General features: G+C 43.5%; 1 protein-coding gene across 2 annotated transcripts in view; it reads right to left on the bottom strand.

The window, feature by feature from the left end:
* Window positions 1-4,991: 4,991 nt before the first annotated feature.
* Window positions 4,992-23,194, bottom strand: part of LOC120997253 (cytochrome P450 2K6-like) — a 94,633-nt gene continuing 76,430 nt past the window's right edge. For both annotated transcript variants that reach the window (XM_040427264.1, XM_040427265.1), the window contains 6 exons: window positions 14,333-14,493; window positions 9,799-9,975; window positions 8,991-9,132; window positions 8,107-8,291; window positions 5,618-5,759; window positions 4,992-5,485 (listed from right to left, as the gene is read on the bottom strand). In XM_040427264.1, coding sequence (XP_040283198.1) covers window positions 5,289-5,485; window positions 5,618-5,759; window positions 8,107-8,291; window positions 8,991-9,132; window positions 9,799-9,975; window positions 14,333-14,493 — 1,004 coding nt within the window. In that variant the 3' untranslated portion in view covers window positions 4,992-5,288. The remainder of the gene's footprint in view (window positions 5,486-5,617; window positions 5,760-8,106; window positions 8,292-8,990; window positions 9,133-9,798; window positions 9,976-14,332; window positions 14,494-23,194) is intronic.

Raw genomic sequence — 23,194 nt, 5'->3', positions numbered from 1 at the left:
ACGTGCCCATAAGGTGGAACTCCACCTTGCACATGCTGGCCAGACTGTGCGAGCAGCAGCAGGCGATAGTGGAGTTTCAGCTGCAGCACGCATGGGTGAGTCGCTCTGTGGAACAGCACCACTTCACCACCAATGACTGGGCCTCCATGCGAGACCCGTGTTCCTTGTTGCGCTGTTTCAAGTACTCCACCAACATGGCCAGTGCCGATAACGCTGTTCTTAGCGTTACTATCCCACTTCTATGCCTTCTTGAAAAAACGCTGCTGGCGATGATGGAAGAGGATGTGGCACAGAAGGAGGAGGAGGAGGAAGAGAGATCATTTCATAGGGTTTCCGGCCAGTCATTCACAAGTGGCTCCGAGGGTGGGTTCCTGCACCCACAAACGCCAGGTACACAATTGTCCAGCCAGGGCACAGTTCTGGAGGATGACAAGGTGGAGGATGAGGAGGGGGAGATGGAGGAGGAGGAACCATGTTCACAACAGGGTGGCACCCAGACCAGCTCATGGCCATCACTGGTGCGTGGCTGGGGGGATACAGAGGACACAGACGAAACACCTCCCACAGAGGACAGCTTTTCGTGGCCTCTGGGCAGCCTGGCACACATGAGCGATTACATGCTGCAGTGTCTCCGCAACGACCGCCAACTTGCCCACATTCTAACTTGTGCTAATTACTGGGTGGCCACGCTGCTGGATCTCCGTTACAAGGACAACGTACCGTCCTAAATTCCCTCACTGGAGCATGATCGTAAGATGTGCGAGTAAAAGCGCACGCTGGTAGACGCGCTGCTGGTGGCATTCCCACCTGACAGCGGGGGCACAGTGGAAGCACAAGGCGAAGGCAGATGAGGAGGAAGAGGTCGCCAACGCAGCTGGGGCACCGCCAGCACCTCAGAAGGCAGGGTTAGCATGGCAAAAATGTGAAGAAGTTTTGTCAGCACGCATGGAATGTCTTAGCAGGAGGCAGCATTTCACCAACATGGTGGAGCAGTATGTGTGCACACGCCTACACGTACTGAATGACGGGTCTGCCACCTTCAACTTCTGGGTCTCCAAATGAGCTTGCCCTTTACGCCTTGGAGGTGCTGGCCTGCCCTGCAGCCAGTGTATTATCTGAACGTGTGTTTAGCATGGCAAGGGGCGTTATCACAGACAAGCGCAACCGCCTGTCCACAGCCAATGTGGACAAGCTCACGTTCATTAAAATGAACCAGGCAGGGATCCCACAGGACTTGTCCGTACCTTGTGCAGAATAGACATGTATACCGGCCTCACCCAGCCATTGTTATACTACAGCGCAATTGCTCATTCTTGTATTTTGGATATTTCACACTCTTTTGGAGTGTACCCTAATAAAAAAAAATAATAATAATAATTAAAACCAAAAACCAGTGTTGGCTACCTCGACCTCCTCCACCGCTGCTTCCACCTTCACCGCTACGTCCACCGCCTCCTCAAACTCCTACTCCATATGGACCTCCACCTCATAAATCAAATTTTTTTTTTTTTTTTTTGTACGTATTTTATTTTATTTTATGTCATTTCACTAAATTGTCGGTTACATTTTCGGGTGAAATTCACAAATTTTTAAGTGTGATATACCCCTGCTATTCCTAGTAGACAGGTAAAAAAAAATTCACTAGTTTGTCTGCTACATTTTTGGGTGAAATTCACCAATTTTTGGCTGTGATATACTCCTGCTCTACCTAGTTGACAGCTTAATAAATTTCGCAAATTTTTCTGTTACATTTTCGGGTGACATTCAACAATTTTTGACTGTGATAGACCCCTGCTCTACCTAGTAGACAGGTTAATACATTTCACAATTTTTTCTGTTACATTCTTGGGTGACAGTTTACAATTTGTGCGGTGAATAAACCCCTGCTCTGCATAAGTGACATGGACCGAAATTTTAAAAAATAATCTGTTCCATTGGTGAGTGACATTAACCCATTTCTGGCGATGAAAAACCCCCGCTCTGCATAATTGACAGGGACTTAATTTTCTAAAATTCGTCTTAAATTGGCCCTTTCATTTGATCCTTCTGCTTTAATAACTTGTCCCACATTTCTGCTTCATCCCATTGCAGCCATTGACCTCCCTTGAATGAGTTCTCCCTTTCTCACGCTCACTCTCCGGCATGGAACCCTGATTCGCCGATAACCATGATCAACATGGTAGGCGCAGAAAAGAACATCGAAAGTTGATAGAGAAGATATCCAAATGGATCGAGGACGTCACGTGGATGTGCGATCAGGCAGAAGTTATCTAAAGTCAACAAAGCGGCAGCAGGGCATCTCCTGTCTAAAATTTCCAAATCCAAAATACCCCGGTTACATTCCCTATAATTTTTTATTAATCATTCCAATAACAGGGCATCTTAAGAGTCCTGTATTGTTATTTATCGTCACTACCTCCCCGAGTCGGGAGTGGGTAATTGCCGCGCGCCCCCTCCTTAACTTTAAAGCTTATGCTTCAATACTTTGTCCTACATTTCCTCTCAATTACATTTAATTTCATCCATTGACCTCCCTTGGATGTGGTATTACTTTCTCAGGCTCCCTCTCCGGCCTGGAACCCTGATTCCCGCCACCCGTGATCACCATGGTAGGCGCATAAAAGAACATCGAAAATTGATGGAGAAGATATCCAATTGGATCGTGGACATGGAAACATAGAATGTGTCGGCAGATAAGAACCATTTGGCCCATCTAGTCTGCCCAATATACTGAATACTATGAATAGCCCTTGGCCCTATCTTATATGAAGGATGGCCTTATGCCTATCCCATGCATGCTTAAACTCCTTCACTGTATTTGCAGCTACCACTTCTGCAGAAAGGCTATTCCATGCATCCACGACATCACAGGGATGTGCGACATGGTGGAGCAGTATGTGTGCACACGCCTACACGTACTAAATGATTGGTCTGCCCCCTTCAACTTCTCACGCTCCCTCTCCGGCCTGGAACCATGATTCCCCGCCACCCGTAATCACCATGGTAGGTGCATAAAAGAACATCGAAAGTTGATAGAGCAGATATCAAATTGGATCGTGAACATCACGTGGACGTGCGACATGGTGGGGCAGTAAGTGTGCACATGCCTACACGAACTGACTGACAGGGGTCAGCCCCTGCAACTTCTTGGTCTCCAAATTGAGCACATGGCCTGAGCTTGCCCTTTACACCTTGGAGGTGCTGGCCTGCCCTGCAGCCAGTGTATTGTCTGAACGTGTGTTTAGCACGACTGGAGGGGGTTATCACAGGTTATATTTCCCAATGTTTTGGGGTGTACCCTAATAAAAAAAAAAAAAAGAAATGTAAAACCAAAAACCAGTGTTGGCTACCTCCTCCTCCTCCACCACCGCTTCCACCTACACCGCCACATCCTCCGCCTCCTCAACTTGCTACTCCATATGGACCTCGTTCTCCTAGATCAAGATTATTATTTTTTATTTTTACATATTTTAGGTTATTTAAAGTAATTTCCCTATCCACATTTGTTTGCAGAGCACTTGCCACTCCATGACTTCAATGGGGTTCGGGTCAAGTTTGGGTCCCGAACTCAAAGTTTTTTGTGAAGTTCGGCCTAACCCGTCAAACCCGAACATCCAGGTGTCCGCTCAACTCTAGTTGCATTACTTTTTCTTTTTTTTAAGTTTTTTCACAACGTTGCAAATTGGTTTACAATCATAAAGAAAATAAAGGATGTCATATAGCAACATGTAACACAACAGTGCAAAGTTGCAATGTGAATTACTGAAATTTCAATATGCAAAAATGACAGCATGGTGACAGTGATGTTATATCTTCACTATTTCACTATATCACTGTTAATGTATCACTGTATAATTTTATCTGCACATCACAGTATGACTTAAGTTGTCTTCTTCTAGATCAGCACAGTAGGATTATAGGTTATACTTGACAGATCTGTCCCTTTTTTCATTCTTATCAACTCTCTAAGGGGTTCATTCACATCTGTACTGGAACCTCCGTTGCCAATTCAGTCAAAATTGCCAGGGAAAATACTGCCTCATGCTGTGTTTTTTTGTAACATGATGTTAAAATGATGGATATCATAGTAGGAATCCATTATAGTCAATGGGGTTAGGTGCCATTGGTGTTCTTCAAATGAGAGATCCGGCACCGCTGTTTATTTGTTGTTTTTCTCCGTACATGATTAAAGGGATTCTGTCATCAGATTTTACCCCTATAACCTAAAGATATCCTCATGTCCGGACTAATAAGAAGAATCCTAAGCTGGCCTTATTAAACCTCACTGAGGCTCTATTTGTCCAAAAAACAGGTATTATAACCTGCCAATCACTTACTTAAGGTGCCCAAGGGGAGGTCCGTTAATACAGGGTGCCCGGCCCCACCCCTCGCCGTCCGGTGCCCAGCGCCGCCTTCCGTCTTCATCGCCGCCTTCCCTGTCTTCAGCGCCGCCTTCTACAGCTCAGCACCGCCCCTGCAATCCTCCCGTCCCTTTGCCAGATCCCGCGCCTGCGCACTAGGCTCGGCCTGATGCGCCCGTGCGGACTCCTGGCAGCGGCTTCATTGAGCGAAGTGCGCATGCGCCGGCCTGATGCGCACTTCGCACAACCCTAATATGACCTGCAGGTTGGCTGAGCTTAGTGCGCAGGCGCGGGATCTGGCAAAGGGACGGGAGGATTGCGGAGGCGGTGCTGAGCTGTAGAAGGCGGCGCTGAAGACAGGGAAGGCGGCGATGAAGACGGAAGGCGGCGCTGGGCACCGGACGGCGAGGGGTGCGGCCGGGCACCCTGTATTAATGGACCTCCCCTTGGGCACCTTAAGTAAGTGATTTGCAGGTTATAAAAACCTGTTTTTTGGACAAATAGAGCCTCAGTGAGGTTTAATATGGCCAGCTTAGGATTCTTCTTATTAGTCTGGACATGAGGATATCTTTAGGTTATAGGGGTAAAATCTGATGACAGAATCCCTTTAAAGATTAAAATGTCAGAGACTTCCTTAGACCATACCATGGTCTACCTATGGGGGGCACTAAACTAGAGAGATTTCAGTGATAACACTCATGGCATGCAACATCAACTGGAGGCCTGAGAATATATTTTTTTTTAGATTAACAGCTGTGATCAAATGTCCAAATAAAAGTCCCGTTCTGAGTTATGAGTTGGGGTAGGAGCAGAGAGCTACCATTACTCAGATGTAGCTCCTTCTGTAAGTTATGGACTGTCCAAGAATTGCAAAACTATCCAGGTGTGTTGCCTTAGGCCAGCAGGAGAAAACTGCTTGAAGTTTACTTAACTAGGTAAATATGTATCATTACGAGGGATTGCACAGATTTCATGGGGTAAAGGGGCATTAGTGAACCCTGGGGCAGGGTTTAGGTCCAGATCTGCACCAGGAGGGGCCTGGAATGTGAAGTTCTGCAGCAGGTAAGTGAAGAACAGGAAGAGCTCCATGTTTGCCAAGTTCTCTCCAGCACAACTTCTTTTACCTGTTTTAAATATAAAGAGGTGAAAAGAATATCAGTATGTGAGGGGTTTTACAGGATTAGATAAGAAAAGCTGCTTTCTTACACCTCTGCATGATATCTGCTTAATGGTAATTCACAGGAAAAGATTATTACCTAATGAGAAAGGGATAAAAGCTTCATTCTTCTTGAACTTTCCATCTGAGTCAAGAAAGTGATCAGGATAAAACTCTTCTGGCTTCTCAAAGTAAGCTTTATCTCTCAGAACAGAGTGCAGCAATGGGATGACGATGGTGCCCTAGCGGGACAAAACAATGTATGGGTGACAAAAAATATTACAGATTCCATGAGCCATGTTCATGGAAACTAGTGTTGAGCGAAGTATGCTTCCAATCACAGATCTAATGTTGCTTTGTTTAAAACTCTGTTTGAACGCTGTACGGAGACCCGTCTCTGTACATCTTTCAAATGTATGGGCTTTGAGGAGGTGAAATTCGTTATGTCTGAAGTCTTGCGAGACTTCATTGAATAACTTTGAACTTCGATTATTCAACTTTAAAACCATTTTAAAACTGGGATCAGAACTTTAAGTTGTAGAATTGAATGCCGAAGTTCTTCACCGAAGTCGTAGTCTCGTGAGATTTTGGATTTAACTAATTTTATCTCCATGAAGCCCATACATTTGAATGTTGTACGAAGATGGAACTCTAAATTAAGCAATTTTGGAACAATGAACCAAAGCATGCTATGTTCAACACTAATGTAAACTGTAAGGCCCTTTGCACACGAACGATATGGATTAGGTCCGGATGCGTTCAGAATGTGTTCAGAAAAACTCGAACCATTTCGCAAGCAATTGCAGTTAGTTTTGTCTGCGATTGCGTTCAGTGGTTCCGTTTTTATCGCGTGTGTGAAATGCGCATTGATGCATTTTTCACGCGCATGATAAAAAACTGAATGTTTACAAACAACATCTCTTAGCAACCATCAGTGAAAAACACAATGCATCCGCACTTGCTTGCAGATGTGATGCATTTTTCACGCAGCCCCATTCACTTCTATGGGGCCAGCGTTACGTGAAAAACGCTAAATATAGAACATGCTGCGATTTTCACACAACGCACAAGTGATGTGTGAAAAACAACCCCCATGTACACAGACCCATTGAAATGAATGGGTCCGGATTCCATGCGGGGCCTAAGAAGGTCCAAGTAGAACATTATTGCACTCTTCACTGAGGAGCCGTAGGCAGTCATAGTTATTTATGCACTTATATATGTAGTGCTACTATATTCCGCAGCTCTTTCCAGATATTAGCATCACATTGTCCCCAATGGGGTTCACAATCTAAGGTCCCTATCAGTATGTCTTTGGAGTGTGGGAGGAAACCCACGCAAACACAGGGAGAACATACGAACTCCATGCACAAGCGCACAGTGAGATAATAAATATTGCAAAAAAGAAAGAAAAAAGAAAAATAGATGCACGTCTCCAGGGAGATAGAATCCAAATCCTCACCAAATGGCAATAAGCATGAAGAAGGCAGCACAATAAAGTAAATCCAAGGTTTTATTCACCCAGTAACTGCAACGTTTCAGCTGCTCCATGCAGCCATTCTCAAACTTCATGCAGATGTCTTTGGTCGGATTCGCACCTAGGACCCCATCATATGCAGTCTCTATGCAGTTTGGTATTATGGAGTTATTGATACGGAGTCAAAAATAAATCTTTGTATGCCTCCATAAAGGCATGATTTTAAAGCTTTAGGCCTTGTTGTAAAATCCGTAACAGTGCCCCGCTTCCCTCCCAAACTAGTATGTGTGATTTATTTTACTGTTCTCCTCAGAAGGACCTTTTGGGCTCCTTTAGGCTTGAGTGCCTAGGTGCAATCACAACCCCAGCAACTATCATAGCTACACCTCTGCCTCCATAATCAGAGGAATATTATATGGTACAGTATGGTACAGACCCCTATGCATACCTTATTTTGCCTCCATATAGCACAGAAGTTGCATGGAGCTGTAATAAATTCATGTGCAAGCCTCTAGTGGGTGAAGCATATAGTTTTATTATCTGTATTTCAAATGACTGTATAGGAAATGTAACAGGGTTGTAAAGGATTTTAATACTGAAGGTCTATCTTTAGGATATGCCATTAATATCAGATTACTCACAGCATCCTCACTAATTCACTGTTCGAAATGTACCACGGAACTCAATAGAGCACTAAGGCCACTTCATTACCAGGCGCTAGTACTGTATGGAACTCTGTCCCATCCACTTAAATGAGACGGAGCTGCATTAAGTTGCAATGCCATGCCCAACCACTACAAAATGTATGGCACTGTGTCTGGTAAACAATGCAGAGGCATCCGCTCCTGTCTGAGCACTGTGGCACCTTCAAACAGCTGATCTTGGGGGGTATTCCACTGACCTGACCTTGATAGCCTTTAACATACAGTGTGAGACAGATGCATAATAAAAGTAATAATCGGTAATTATAACAATGTAGAAAATATAGAATAAAACAGACTAACAATAAGTGACAGACAGTACTAAATTTCTATCCAGTGTCCAGATTCCCAAACTTGACTAATTTTCAGCAAAAAAAACAACAACAACTGAAACTAAGCAATTCATCTCACCTTTGGAAGAAAATAGCCCCTGAATGTCATGTCCTTGGTAGTGGCATGTGGGACACTTCCGGGTACAATGTCACCATATCTTTGAATTTCATGAATGACAGCGTCAGTATATGGCATTTTCTTCCTATGTTCTACTTGAGGTTGAGCAGATCCAATAACATTTTCTATTTCACTTTGAACTTTTGCTATTAGATAAAATGAGACATATTATAAGTTATAATTAATTTAAATGGCAATAATAGCAGTAGCAGTAATCATAACTTAAGTGACAATTGATTTATAAAGAATATATTTGGATACAGGCTAAGCAGTATTGTTATAGGGTGAATGTTGTGCCCATTACTGTAGCACTATTAAGTAGAGAAGTATTATTATTTTGATATATGTTGGATATAGACTAAGCAGTATTGTTGTGGGGTGCATATCGTACCCATTGCTGTGCCACTAATGAGTAGAAAAGTATTATCATGTTGATACATGTTGGATATGGACTAAGCAGAATTGCTGTGGGGTGCATATTGTGCCCATTACTGTACCATTATTGTGTAGAAAAGCATAATTTTGATACACATTTACCAATTTATATAAAAATACTTAAACTATTTTAAATATAATATATTGTTAATTTTCAACAACCATTATATCAAATACAAGATATTGTAAGAAGAACAATGGATGTTTGAGCTGTGTGACATTACCAGGTACATGAAAACTTGTAAAAAGAACATTTTAACACTTCAACTTGCTGTAACTTAAATATATATATATACACACACACACATACTAAGCATATTTGAATAAAGGTCTACCTGTATTAGTATACAGATGTTGTGTTTGGAGATAGTACCAATGTCACATATATTTATATTGCATGTATTGCTTACTTTGGATGTCAGGATATTTCATCATTAGAAGTAGACCCCAGCGCAGAGTGGTTGAGGTGGTCTCCATCCCAGCAGCGAACAGGTTACTGACCAGCACGCTTAGGTTTTCATTATGGTAATACAATGTAGATTCTGGTTTTCCCTTTATAAGATAAACAGAAAATTATTTTAAAGACTGGGATTTATCTGTATTACCCAGCCTAGAGCTGTCTATAGAATTGCTATTATTTCAGGAATTATGGGGACAATGTCCCGGACTGTCAGTGGTATAATTGCATCTCTCAATGGCAAATATTAACAGAAAATATACAAATTGAAATCAGAAGAAATTTAAATTGTTGCCCATGGATGTTAGCACCGGTTTATGTGCCCGAATTATATGAATGTTGTGGTCAAAATACTATACACATACTATTGTGGTCTATTGGAAGCATAACATTTAGCTCTGATACATCTCTGGATTGATTGATAGATAGATAGATAGACATAGGTAGAGAGACAGATATGTGTAATTGGCATCTACGCTATTTATATAATGACACATGAAATGACACATGAAAGGTAAAATATATTACATAGATAAAATAGAGAATAAGATACATTATATTAGATATATTAGATATATAAAATAGATTAGATAGATGGATAGATAGATAGATAGATAGACGTCCAGCTGCAGTTGTTCCACTGACCGGATCCGTTCATGACTGATGCAGACGGTTGTATAATTGTAACAGAAGCGTTTTTGCAGATCCATGACGGATCTGCAAAAAACGCTAGTGTGAAAGTAGCCATATGAATACTGTACCTCTTTTTGTTTAGCAAGGAAGGCATCGATGAGGTTCCTCTGATTGTTTATATCTAGTTCTTTCTCTTTTCTTGTGAATGTTTCTGTTACAAATGCCCGCATCACTTTGAGGGTTTCAAAGATCTTTCTATGGGCCCCGGGTAGCCATTTGATGAGCCACGGATAACTGTTGTACAGCTAAATACAAGATAAATGATTAAACCAAGCATAGGTACCAATGTAAAAACCTACATCTTGACTGGGGTTTTCAAGGACCTTGATATTGATGACCTACACTTAGGATGTCATCATTATCAGATTGCTGGCCGTCCAACGTTCACTAGAGCAGGGACTGATCTGCAGTGACTCAGCACAACCACTATATGGTGCACAGAGCTGTCAGCTGCCAGCTTAGTTTCGATGCCTGCAGTTCCTGCTAGCAGCTGACCTGTGGAAGAGCAACGGACGGCCTCCCCCCAGGGCCCTCTCTCTCTCTCTATATATATATATATACACTGCTCAAAAAAATAAAGGGAACACTTAAACAACACAATGTAACTCCATGTCAATCACACTTCTGTGAAATCAAACTGTCCACTTAGGAAGCAACACTGAGTGACAATCAATTTCACATGCTGTTGTGAAAATGGGATAGACAACAGGTGGAAATTATAGGCAATTAGCAAGACACCCCCAATAAAGAAGTGGTTCTGCAGGTGGTGATCACAGACCACTTCTCAGTTCCTATGCTTCCTGGCTGATGTTTTGGTCACTTTTGAATGCTGGTGGTGCTTTCACTCTAGTGGTAGCATGAGACGGAGTCTACAACCCACACAAGTGGCTCAGGTAGTGCAGCTTATCCAGGATGGCACATCAATGCGAGCTGTGGCAAGAAGGTTTGCTGTGTCTGTCAGCGTAGTGTCCAGAGCATGGAGGCGCTACCAGGAGACAGGCCAGTACATCAGGAGACGTGGAGGAGGCCGTAGGAGGGCAACAACCCAGCAGCAGGACCGCTACCTCCGCCTTTGTGCAAGGAGGAACCGGAGGAGCACTGCCAGAGCCCTGCAAAATGACCTCCAGCAGGCCACAAATATGCATGTGTCTGCTGAAACGGTCAGAAACAGACTCCATGAGGGTGATATGAGGGCCCAACATCCACAGGTGGGGGTTGGGCTTACAGCCCAACACCGAGCAGGACGTTTGGCATTTGCCAGAGAACACCAAGATTGGCAAATTCGCCACTGGCGCCCTGTGCTCTTCACAGATGAAAGCAGGTTCACACTGAGCACATGTGACAGACGTGACAGAGTCTGGAGACGCCATGGAGAACGTTCTGCTGCCTGCAACATCCTCCAGCATGACCGGTTTGGCATTGGGTCAGTAATGGTGTGGGGTAGCATTTCTTTGGAGGGCCGCACAGCCCTCCATGTGCTCTCCAGAGGTAGCCTGACTGCCATTAGGTACCGATATGAGTTCCTCAGACCCCTTGTGAGACCATATGCTGGTGCGGTTGGCCCTGGGTTCCTAATAATGCAAGACAATGCTAGACCTCATGTGGCTGAAGTGTGTCAGCAGTTCCTGCAAGACGAAGGCATTGATGCTATGGACTGGCCCGCCCGTTCCCCAGACCTGAATCCAATTGAGCACATCTGGGACATCATGTCTCGCTCTATCCACCAACGTCACGTTGCACCACAGACTGTCCAGGAGTTGGCAGATGCTTTAGTCCAGGTCTGGGAGGAGATCCCTCAGGAGACCGTCCGCCACCTCATCAGGAGCATGCACAGGCGTTGTAGGGAGGTCATACAGGCAAGTGGAGGCCACACACACTACTGAGCCTCATTTTGACTTGTTTTAAGGACATTACATCAAAGTTGGATCAGCCTGTAGTGTGTTTTTTCACTTTAATTTTGAGTGTGACTCCAAATCCAGACCTCCATGGGTTGAAAAATTAGATTTCCATTTTTTATTTTTGTGTGATTTTGTTGTCAGCACATTCAACTATGTAAAGAACAAAGTATTTCAGAAGAATATTTAATTAATTCAGATCTAGGATGTGTTATTTTTGTGTTCCCTTTATTTTTTTGAGCAGTGTATATATATATATATATATATATATATATATATACACTCACCTAAAGAATTATTAGGAACACCTGTTCTATTTCTCATTAATGCAATTATCTAGTCAACCAATCACATGGCAGTTGCTTCAATGCATTTAGGGGTGTGGTCCTGGTCAAGACAATCTCCTGATCTCCAAACTGAATGTCAGAATGGGAAAGAAAGGTGATTTAAGCAATTTTGAGCGTGGCATGGTTGTTGGTGCCAGACGGGCCGGTCTGAGTATTTCACAATCTGCTCAGTTACTGGGATTTTCACGCACAACCATTTCTAGGGTTTACAAAGAATGGTGTGAAAAGGGAAAAACATCCAGTATGCAGCAGTCCTGTGGGCAAAAATGTCTTGTGGATGCTAGAGGTCAGAGAAGAATGGGCCGACTGATTCAAGCTGATAGAAAAGCAACGTTGACTGAAATAACCACTCGTTACAACCGAGGTATGCAGCAAAGCATTTGTGAAGCCACAACACGCACAACCTTGAGGTGGATGGGCTACAACAGCAGAAGACCCCACCGGGTACCACTCATCTCCACTACAAATAGGAAAAAGAGGCTACAATTTGCACGAGCTCACCAAAATTGGACTGTTGAAGACTGGAAAAATGTTGCCTGGTCTGATGAGTCTCGATTTCTGTTGAGACATTCAAATGGAAGAGTCTGAATTTGGCGTAAACAGAATGAGAACATGTATCCATCCTCTGATGGCTACTTCCAGCAGGATAATGCACCATGTCACAAAGTTCGAATCATTTCAAATTGGTTTCTTGAACATGTCAATGAGTTCACTGTACTAAAATGGCCCCCACAGTCACCAGATCTCAACCCAATAGAGCATCTTTGGGATGTGGTGGAACGGGAGCTTCGTGCCCTGGATGTGCATCCCTCAAATCTCCATCAACTGCAAGATGCTATCCTATCAATATGGGCCAACATTTCTAAAGAATGCTATCAGCACCTTGTTGAATCAATGCCACGTAGAATTAAGGCAGATCTGAAGGCAAAAGGGGGTCCAACACCGTATTAGTATGGTGTTCCTAATAATTCTTTAGGTGAGTGTATATTGCGTCCCAGGTGTAGGAATGCCAAGTTATATAGTGTGGCCTATCTGTTTCTTTATGTGTCACGGTGCTCCTACCTAGATACGGCTGGACCCCAGGCTTTGGTTCTGAAGCAATAAATAATTTAGGGATTAATTTAGGAATAATTTAATAATTTAGGAATAATTTAGGGATTGGAAAGAATAACTTGAGACCTTGAGATGAAGTTCAATGGTAGCTTTACTTGAATAAACGTTTCTCCAAACTGTTTCAGGCTTTGTCTTGGTTCCAGAACGCTTTAGCATTAAACTGGCAAGCAAACTCAACTCTACTATGTCTCTGTTGCTCTCTGACTCTGCTGCACTGACAGGCTGGCTGTATAACTCAACTTCTTCTTTATGCTGCACTTCTTCTCTGTAGTCTGACTCTTCTAGGTTATGGCAGGGAACTTTCCTCCTGGCTCCTGATGCTTTAAGCTTTGGCCTCCAGGGTCAGCAGAGCTTAAGGTGCTCTGGATGGCGTGGGCACGTCCAGCAGAGACGTGCCCCTGCACACCCTTCCCCTAGCAGAGAGTAAGCTAGAATTAACTGGAACTGGTCCCCACCCTTGCAAAGTAGGTATATTGCAGAGTAGCCTTCTCCAAATAGCTGTGCATAGACAGTAGCAATGATGGTAATATTCTTCCCTTGGTCGCTCTATAGATACACAGATACACTCTGCAGTCTTCCCGAATAACCCTAGGTGTGCAGCTCTGTTCTCTTTAACTCTTTCTGCAATTCCCATGCTGCAGGTCTTAGATCCAGATGGCCAATCCATCTCAAAGTGTAATGGGTGATGAAGCAAAAAAGAAAAATAAAAACTAAACTCAAGCAAGTCTTTTGTCATACCTTACTGTCTTTTGAAACACAGCCTTAAAGTTGATCTCTGCCATCTGTGAATGTCCATTATCTTTCTCTCGGAGGTAGCCTTTCAGTTAGATTGCTCTCAAACAATTTTCAGACTCAGGGGTGAAGATTCTTTTGGTCAAGCTTCTCTCCAGGCCTACATTTCAGGAGCTCACACATGCACATGTTCCCTCTAGCTCTGATAACTAGACCCCCCCCCCACTAAAAACTGGGGGATAGCCCATCTCCCGGCAACCTAACTAGAATTGCCAGTGTTAACTTTTTGTTGCCCATACATAACCATTTTGGATTTACAAAGTGCAAAATAAAGAGTACTTTAACAACAAATCTCAACATTTAACTCTTGGCATAAAATTTACTTTGCAGTAATCTACAGGTTAAATGAACTAGCACCTTCCCATCTGTATATATAAAGATTACCAGCACCTCCCCCATCTGTATATAGACAAAACCCCTTAGTATTCATCTGTTAGTGACTGAAGAATACTTACCCTGACCATAGTGCTTCCTGCAAGGCTGACCATTTCATTGATTAATCTCATGAACTTCAGTATTGCAGGATCATCATAATCAAATCTTTGATCCATCAATATGGACACGATTATGTTGGCCACTGCAGCATTTATGACAATTTGATTATTAAAGGGTTTTCCTAAAAATAGAAAAAAGTACAGTAAGGATACAAAGAAGTCATGAAAACTTATTGGTTGTTGCTGTTATAGTGGTACTCCGGGAATTATGAAAATCCAAAATGTATTGTTTTTGTGTGAGAGAAACCTATTTCTGACATACTGTCACAATCAGTGTGGGGGGAAAACTCCACACTGAACAAAGGAGGGAAGGGAAACAGTAACTGGGCCTGGAAACTAGGGAAGGAACAGTTCACCTCCTAAACAACCCTAATCCGGGCCCTAACTACCTATCAATATGAATAGACCTTGAAGGTAGGAATATTCATAAGATGTATACCTAGGCCCTTATATCCCTATAAGGCCTTGAAATGAGGTTAGGACCAGAGACAATCCATTCCTCCCCAGATGGATGAATGGAAGTCTCTGTCTCAGGCCCCGATACAAACAACAGGTATTATAACAAACACAATACAATAAGAAAAGACAAGACTTAGCTGAAAGTAGAAAACTGGCAACTCCAGAAACACCACAGAGTACAATCGACCAGCTAGTTAGAAGACAGGAAGAAAATCTATAAACCGCACCTTCAAGAGAAGCGGCTACTTATGGGAAAGGTAAATTACCAACAAGCAACACCTGAAGCAAGGGGTGGGGCATTCACCAAAACTCAGACACAATAAGATCCACAGGGAACCAGTCAAATTAACCCACGGGTTGCTAGTCTCTCCAATCTTCTGGTACCTGCCACGGGAATGTCCGTGACAGTACCCCCCCCTTCTACGGGTGACCTCCGGGCACCCAGGACCGACCTTATTCGGGTGATATCTACGAAAGGCATTCACTAAACGATTGGCATTAACGTCGGATGCCGGCACCCACATTCTCTCCTCCGGTCCATAACCATTGGACAAGATATTGAAGGGATCCATGGAGAACTCGAGAGTCAACTATTTTCGCGATCTCGAATTCCAAATTACCGTCCACCATGACAGGAGCGGGTGGCAAGGAAGATGGCTGTAAAGGTTCCACATATTTTTTCAACAAAGACCTATGGAACACATTATGAATTTTCAGGGCCTGAGGAAGCTCAAGACGAAAAGCTACAGGATTAATAATGGCCGTGATCTTATATGGGCCGATAAACCTTGGACCCAACTTCCAGAAAGGTACCTTCAACTTATTATTTCTTGTGGACAGTCACACAGAATCACCCACACTTAGGTCCGGACCATTCATATGTTTCCCGTCAGCCACACGTTTATATTTGTTGCCCATAGTTTTCAAGTTATTTTTAATTTTTTGCAATATCGATGACAATGATGACGGAAAACATTCTTCCTCAGAGATACCAGAAGTATTAGAACCAGAAAATGTGCCAAACTGCGGGTGAAACCAATAGGCCCCAAAAAACGGTGACTCACTAGTGGACTCCTGACTACGATTGTTTATGGCAAACTCTGGCAAAGACAAAAAGGAAGACCACTCCTCCTGGTTCTCAGATACAAAACATCTCAAGTAAGTCTCCAGACTCTGATTAGTGGGCTCCGTCTGTCCATTCGACTGAGGATGAAAAGCCGAAGAAAAGGACAGTTGAATTCCCAGACGAGTACAGAACGCCTTCCAGAATCTGGAAACAAACTGAGTGCCGCGATTCGAGACCACGTCAGAGGGAGTGCCATGGAGTCTCACAATGTTGTCAACAAATACCTGTGCAAGGGTTTTAGCATTAGGTAGGCCTGGTAATGCAATAAAATTTACAATTTTACTAAAGCGATCAACAGAATAACTGTCTTTCCTGAAGAATTAGGTAGATCAGTGATGAAGTCCATGGATACATGAGTCCATGGTCTGAACGGAATGGGTAACAGAAGTAAAGATCCAGAAGGTTGAGTATGTGTCAACTTGGCACGTGCACAGGTAGTACAGGCTGACACATAGTCCTTCACACACTTACTCCACCCCGGCCACCAGAATCTACGAGATATGAGGTTGGCAGTAGACCTACTCCCAGAATGTCCTGTAAGAACCATACAATGATGTTCCTCCAACACCTTGTGACGCAATCCCAGTGGCACAAATAGTTTCCCAGAGGGACACGAGTCCGGTGCATCTCCCTGAGCCTCTAACACCTTCACCTCAAGTTCAGGGTAAAGAGTGGCTATCACCACCCCTTTAGACAGTATGGAACTCGGGTTTTCCAAATCACCACCTCCAGGGAAACTACGTTACAAGGTGTCCTCCTTGACATCTGCAGTGACCAGTAACGGGTATGCTGACGCCATTTATGCAGTGGGTCAGGAAATGGGTTTGTAGTTTGTTTGTGATGCCAATTGCAGCATGCGCAGGGTACTACCCCAGGGTCCTTCTAAGGTGTTATAACGCACGTCCCAGCGTAGGAATGCCAGAGTGGTGTGATTGCCTATAATGTCTCTGTATGGTGATGATAATGGTGTCAACGGTGTCTCCTACCTGGGTACAGCTGGACTCCTGGCTCCTGGCTCACTTGCAATAAATTGAGTGTAGTGATAGTAGGTGTAATAGAGGGATTTTGCAGCAGAAATTGATGTCCAGACCTTTAGATGAAGTTCAAACTTGTCTTTACTGAAGATAACTTTCATCCAAGCAATGTACAGCTTTGGTCTGTGGTCCCAGCAGGCGTTGGCAATGGTTGGCAGGAATTAATCTTCTGCTCTATCAATCTGGAGCTTACAGGATAGAATGTCTGCTTAGTAGCTCTAAAACTGTGGCAGGAATTTGGCTTCTGCACTTCTCTCTATCTTCTGCTTTATGGGGACAGACTAGCTGAGGAGGAATATGGCTGCTCCTGGATCTCTGGACTTTACTCACAGATATTTTCTAAGGGAATGCTTTCTTCCTGGAACTGGAGGTTGTCTGCTGTTTCATCCAGCTGAGGCTGCAGGGCTCAGGCTGGGGATTTGATCAATGTCTCAGCCGAGACAAGATCTTGGCTTTGTTCCCTATATCGGAGAGCTCCTAACACACACACCCTACCCCTTGCAGGGGTTGGGCTACACTCCTCACTAACTTCCTTCTCCACCCAGGGTGTGGGCTGTGGGAATAGTCCACACCTCCACAGAGGGGGAGCTAAGCTGGAATGAACCATTCCAGCTTAGAAATACTAAACTGAAACTAAGTCCCTACCAAGCCATTGCTGACACCTGCTGGTGAACATGGAAAACTACAAAGAAATTTACAATTAACATGGTTTATGCACATTTGTGAATGACATAATGTAAAATCATATCAGATGACAAGGTAAAGGCTCTCAACAGATTGTAGCGGGGTAGAAGAGTTTCGTAACACAACTCTGAAGTGTTACACATATTAATCCCAGGACGATAGGTGACAGTGAAATTGAATCTGGTGAAAAACAGGGCCCATCTGGCTTGTCTTGGGTTCAGTTGTTTCGTCGACTCCAGGTAAGCCACATTTTTGTGATCAGTGAATACCGTGATTGAATGAATCGCCCCTTCCAACAAATGATGCCATTCCTCAAGAGCCAATTTAATGGCCAGCAACTCTCTGTTACCCACATCATAATTTTTCTCAGCGGGGTATATTTTTTTTGAGAAAAATGCACATGGTCGCCATTTACCAGGTGATGGGCCCTGTGAGAAAACTGCTCCTACTCCCACCTCGGATGCGTCCACTTCCACAATAAAAGGTTGTGACACATCTGGCTGCACCAATATGGGAGCAGAAGAGAAGCATTTCTTAATCGCAGAAAAGGCTTGCAACGTCGAATCAGACCATACAGAGACATCCGTCCCTTTCTTAGTCATGTCCGTTAAGGGTTTTACTATTGTCGAATAATTCTTAATAAATTTTCGGTAATAGTTGGTGAATCTTAACCACCTCCGGACCGCCTAACGCAGATTCGCGTTCCGGAGGTGGCAGCCCTGCGCAGAGTCAATCATATATGCGTCATCTCGCACGAGCCGAGATTTCCTGTGAACGCGCGCACACAGGCGCGCGCGTTCACAGGAACGGAAGGTAAGAGAGTGGATCTCCAGCCTGCCAGCGGCGATCGTTAACCCCTAACAGGTATATTAGATGCTGTTTTGATAACAGCGTCTAATATACCTGCTACCTAGTCCTCTTCTGGTGGTCCCCTTTGTTTGGATCGACCACCAGAGGACACAGGTAGCTCAGCAATATGTTGCACCAAGCACCACTACACTACACCCCCCCCCCCTGTCACTTATTAACCCCTTATTCACCCTTGATCACCCTTGATCACCCCTGATCACCCCATATAGACTCCCTGATCACCCCCCTGTCTTTGATTACCCCCCTGTCATTGATCAACCCCCTGTAAAGCTCCATTCAGATGTCTGCATGATTTTTACGGATCCACTGATAGATGGATCGGATCCGCAAAACACATACGGACGTCTGAATGGAGCCTTACAGGGGCGTGATCAATGACTGTGGTGATCACCCCATATAGACTCCCTGATCACCCCCCTGTCATTGATTGCCCCCCTGTCATTGATCAACCCCCTGTAAAGCTCCATTCAGATGTCCGCATGATTTTTACGGATCCACTGATAGATGGATCGGATCCGCAAAACGCATACGGACGTCTGAATGGAGCCTTACAGGGGCGTGATCAATGACTGTGGTGATCACCCCATATAGACTCCCTGATCACCCCCCTGTCATTGATTACACCCCTGTCATTGATCACCCCCCTGTAAAGCTCCATTCAGATGTCCGCATGATTTTTACGGATCCACTGATAGATGGATCGGATCCGCAAAACACATACAGGCGTCTCCCTGGAGCCTTCCAGGGGGGGTGATCACCCCATATAGACTCCCTGATCACCCCCCTGTCATTGATTACCCCCCCTGTCATTGATCACCCCCCTGTCAGGCTGCATTCAGATGTCCGTATGATTTTTACGGATCCACGGATACATGGATCGGATCCGCAAAACACATACGGACATCTGAATGGAGCATTACAGGGGGGTGATCAATGACAGTGGGGTGATCACCCCATATAGACTCTCTGATCACCCCCCTGTCATTGATCACCCCCCTGTAAGGCTCCATATAGACATTTTTTTGGCCCAAGTTAGCAGAATTATTATTATTTTTTCTTACAAAGTCTCATATTCCACTAACTTGTGTCAAAAAATAAAATCTCACATGAACTCACCATACACCTCACGGAATCCAAATGCGTAAATTTTTTTTGACATTTATATTCCAGACTTCTTCTCACGCTTTAGGGCCCCTAGAATGCCAGGGCAGTATAAATACCCCACATGTGACCCCATTTCGGAAAGAAGACACCCCAAGGTATTCCGTGAGGGGCATATTGAGTCCATGAAAGATTGAAATTTTTGTCCCAAGTTAGCGGAAAGGGAGACTTTGTGAGAAAAAAATAAAAAATATCAATTTCCGCTAACTTGTGCCAAAAAAAAATAAATTCTATGAACTCGCCATGCCCCTCATTGAATACCTTGGGGTGTCTTCTTTCCAAAATGGGGTCACATGTGGGGTATTTATACTGCCCTGGCATTCTAGGGGCCCCAAAGCGTGAGAAGAAGTCTGGTATCCAAATGTCTAAAAATGCCCTCCTAAAAGGAATGTGGGCCCCTTTGCGCATCTAGGCTGCAAAAAAGTGTCACACATCTGGTATCGCCGTACTCAGGAGAAGTTGGGGAATGTGTTTTGGGGTGTCATTTTACATATACCCATGCTGGGTGATAGAAATATCTTGGTCAAATGCCAACTTTGTATAAAAAAAAGGGAAAAGTTGTCTTTTGCCAAGATATTTCTCTCACCCAGCATAGGTATATGTAAAATGACAGCCCAAAACACATTCCCCAACTTCTCCTGAATACGGCGATACCAGATGTGTGACACTTTTTTGCAGCCTAGGTGGGCAAAGGGGCCCACATTCCAAAGACCACCTTTCGGATTTCACTGGTCATTTACCTACTTACCACACATTAGGGCCCCTGGAAAATGCCAGGGCAGTATAACTACCCCACAAGTGACCCCATTTTGGAAAGAAGACACCCCAAGGTATTCCGTGAGGGGCATGGCGAGTTCCTAGAATTTTTTATTTTTGTCACAAGTTAGTGGAAACTGATGATTTTTTTTTTTTTTTTTTTTTTTTTTACAAAGTCTCATATTCCACTAACTTGTGACACAAAATAAAAACTTCCATGAACTCACTATGCCCATCAGTGAATACCTTGGGGTGTCTTCTTTCCAAAATGGGGTCACTTGTGGGGTAGTTATACTGCCCTGGCATTCTAGGGGCCCAAATGTGTGGTAAGGAGTTTGAAATCAAATTCTGTAAAAAATGACCAGTGAAATCCGAAAGGTGCTCTTTGGAATATGGGCCCCTTTGCCCACCTAGGCTGCAAAAAAGTGTCACACATCTGGTATCTCCGTATTCAGGAGAAGTTGGGGAATGTGTTTTGGGGTGTCATTTTACATATACCCATGCTGGGTGAGAGAAATATCTTGGCAAAAGAAAACTTTGTATAAAAAAATGGGAAAAGTTGTCTTTTGCCAAGATATTTCTCTCACCCAGCATGGGTATATGTAAAATGACACCCCAAAACACATTCCCCAACTTCTCCTGAGTACGGCGATACCACATGTGTGACACTTTTTTGCAGCCTAGGTGGGCAAAGGGGCCCACATTCCAAAGAGCACCTTTAGGATTTCACAGGTCATTTACCTACTTACCACACATTAGGGCCCCTGGAAAATGCCAGGGCAGTATAACTACCCCACAAGGGACCCCATTTTGGAAAGAAGACACCACAAGGTATTCCGTGAGGGGCATGGCGAGTTCCTAGAATTTTTTATTTTTTGTCACAAGTTAGTGGAAAATGATTATTTTTATTTTTTTTTCTTACAAAGTCTCATATTCCACTAACTTGTGGCAAAAAATAAAAACTTCCATGAACTCACTATGCCCATCAGCGAATACCTTGGGGTGTCTTCTTTCCAAAATGGGGTCACTTGTGGGGTAGTTATACTGCCCTGGCATTCTAGGGGCCCAAATGTGTGGTAAGGAGTTTGAAATCAAATTCTGTAAAAAATGACCAGTGAAATCCGAAAGGTGCTCTTTGGAATATGGGCCCCTTTGCCCACCTAGGCTGCAAAAAAGTGTCACACATCTGGTATCTCCGTATTCAGGAGAAGTTGGGGAATGTGTTTTGGGGTGTCATTTTACATATACCCATGCTGGGTGAGAGAAATATCTTGGCAAAAGACAACTTTTACCATTTATTTATACAATGTTGTCTTTTGCCAAGATATTTCTCTCACCCAGCATGGGTATATGTAAAATTACACCCCAAAACACATTCCCCAACTTCTCCTGAATACGGAGATACCACATGTGTGACACTTTTTTGCAGCCTAGGTGGGCAAAGGGGCCCACATTCCAAAGAGCACCTTTCGGATTTCACCGGTCATTTTTTACAGAATTTGATTTCAAACTACTTACCACACATTTGGGCCCCTAGAATGCCAGGGCAGTATAACTACCCCACAAGTGACCCCATTTTGGAAAGAAGACATCCCAAGGTATTCGCTGATGGGCATAGTGAGTTCATGGAAGTTTTTATTTTTTGTCACAAGTTAGTGGAATATGAGACTTTGTAAGAAAAAAAGAAAAAAATAAATCATCATTTTCCGCTAACTTGTGACAAAAAATAAAAAGTTCTATGAACTCACTATGCCCATCAGCGAATACCTTAGGGTGTCTACTTTCCGAAATGGGGTCATTTGTGGGGTGTTTGTACTGTCTGGCCATTGTAGAACCTCAGGAAACATGACAGGTGCTCAGAAAGTCAGAGCTGCTTCAAAAAGCGGAAATTCACATTTTTGTACCATAGTTTGTAAACGCTATAACTTTTACCCAAACCATTTTTTTTTTTACCCAAACATTTTTTTTTTTATCAAAGACATGTAGAACAATAAATTTAGAGCAAAATTTATATATGGATCTCGTTTTTTTTGCAAAATTTTACAACTGAAAGTGAAAAATGTCATTTTTTTGCAAAAAAAAACGTTAAATTTCGATTAATAACAAAAAAAGTAAAAATGTCAGCAGCAATGAAATACCACCAAATGAAAGCTCTATTAGTGAGAAGAAAAGGAGGTAAAATTCATTCGGGTGGTAAGTTGCATGACCGAGCAATAAACGGTGAAAGTAGTGTAGGTCAGAAGTGTAAAAAGTGGCCTGGTCTTTCAGGGTGTTTAAGCACTGGGGGCTGAGGTGGATAAAAAACGCATAAAAGCCTTTAGATTTTCGGGTCGATCCCAGTCCAATACAGCACAGACTTTTTCAGGATCCATTCGAAAACCCGAAGATGACAGCAGGTAGCCCAAGAACTGCACCTTGTGTACCGCAAAAACAAATTTCTCTAATTTTGCAAACAATTTATTATCCCTTAGGATCTGTAACACCTGGCTCACATGATTCTGATGTGTTTCCATGTCAGGAGAATAAATAAAAATGTCATCCAAATACACGATCACAAACCTCCCCACCAGGTGATGAAAGATGTCATTCACAAAATATTGGAAGACCGCCCAGGCATTAACCCGAAAGGCATGACCAGGTTCTCAAAGTGCCCTTCAGGAGTATTAAAAGGCGTCTTCCATTCATCCCCTTCCTTGATCCTAACCAGATTATATGCCCCCCTTAAATCCAACT

The sequence above is a fragment of the Bufo bufo genome, chromosome 4, assembly GCF_905171765.1.
Source record: "Bufo bufo chromosome 4, aBufBuf1.1, whole genome shotgun sequence".
Lineage (NCBI taxonomy): Eukaryota > Metazoa > Chordata > Amphibia > Anura > Bufonidae > Bufo > Bufo bufo.
This window is presented reverse-complemented; position numbering and strand designations above follow the sequence as displayed.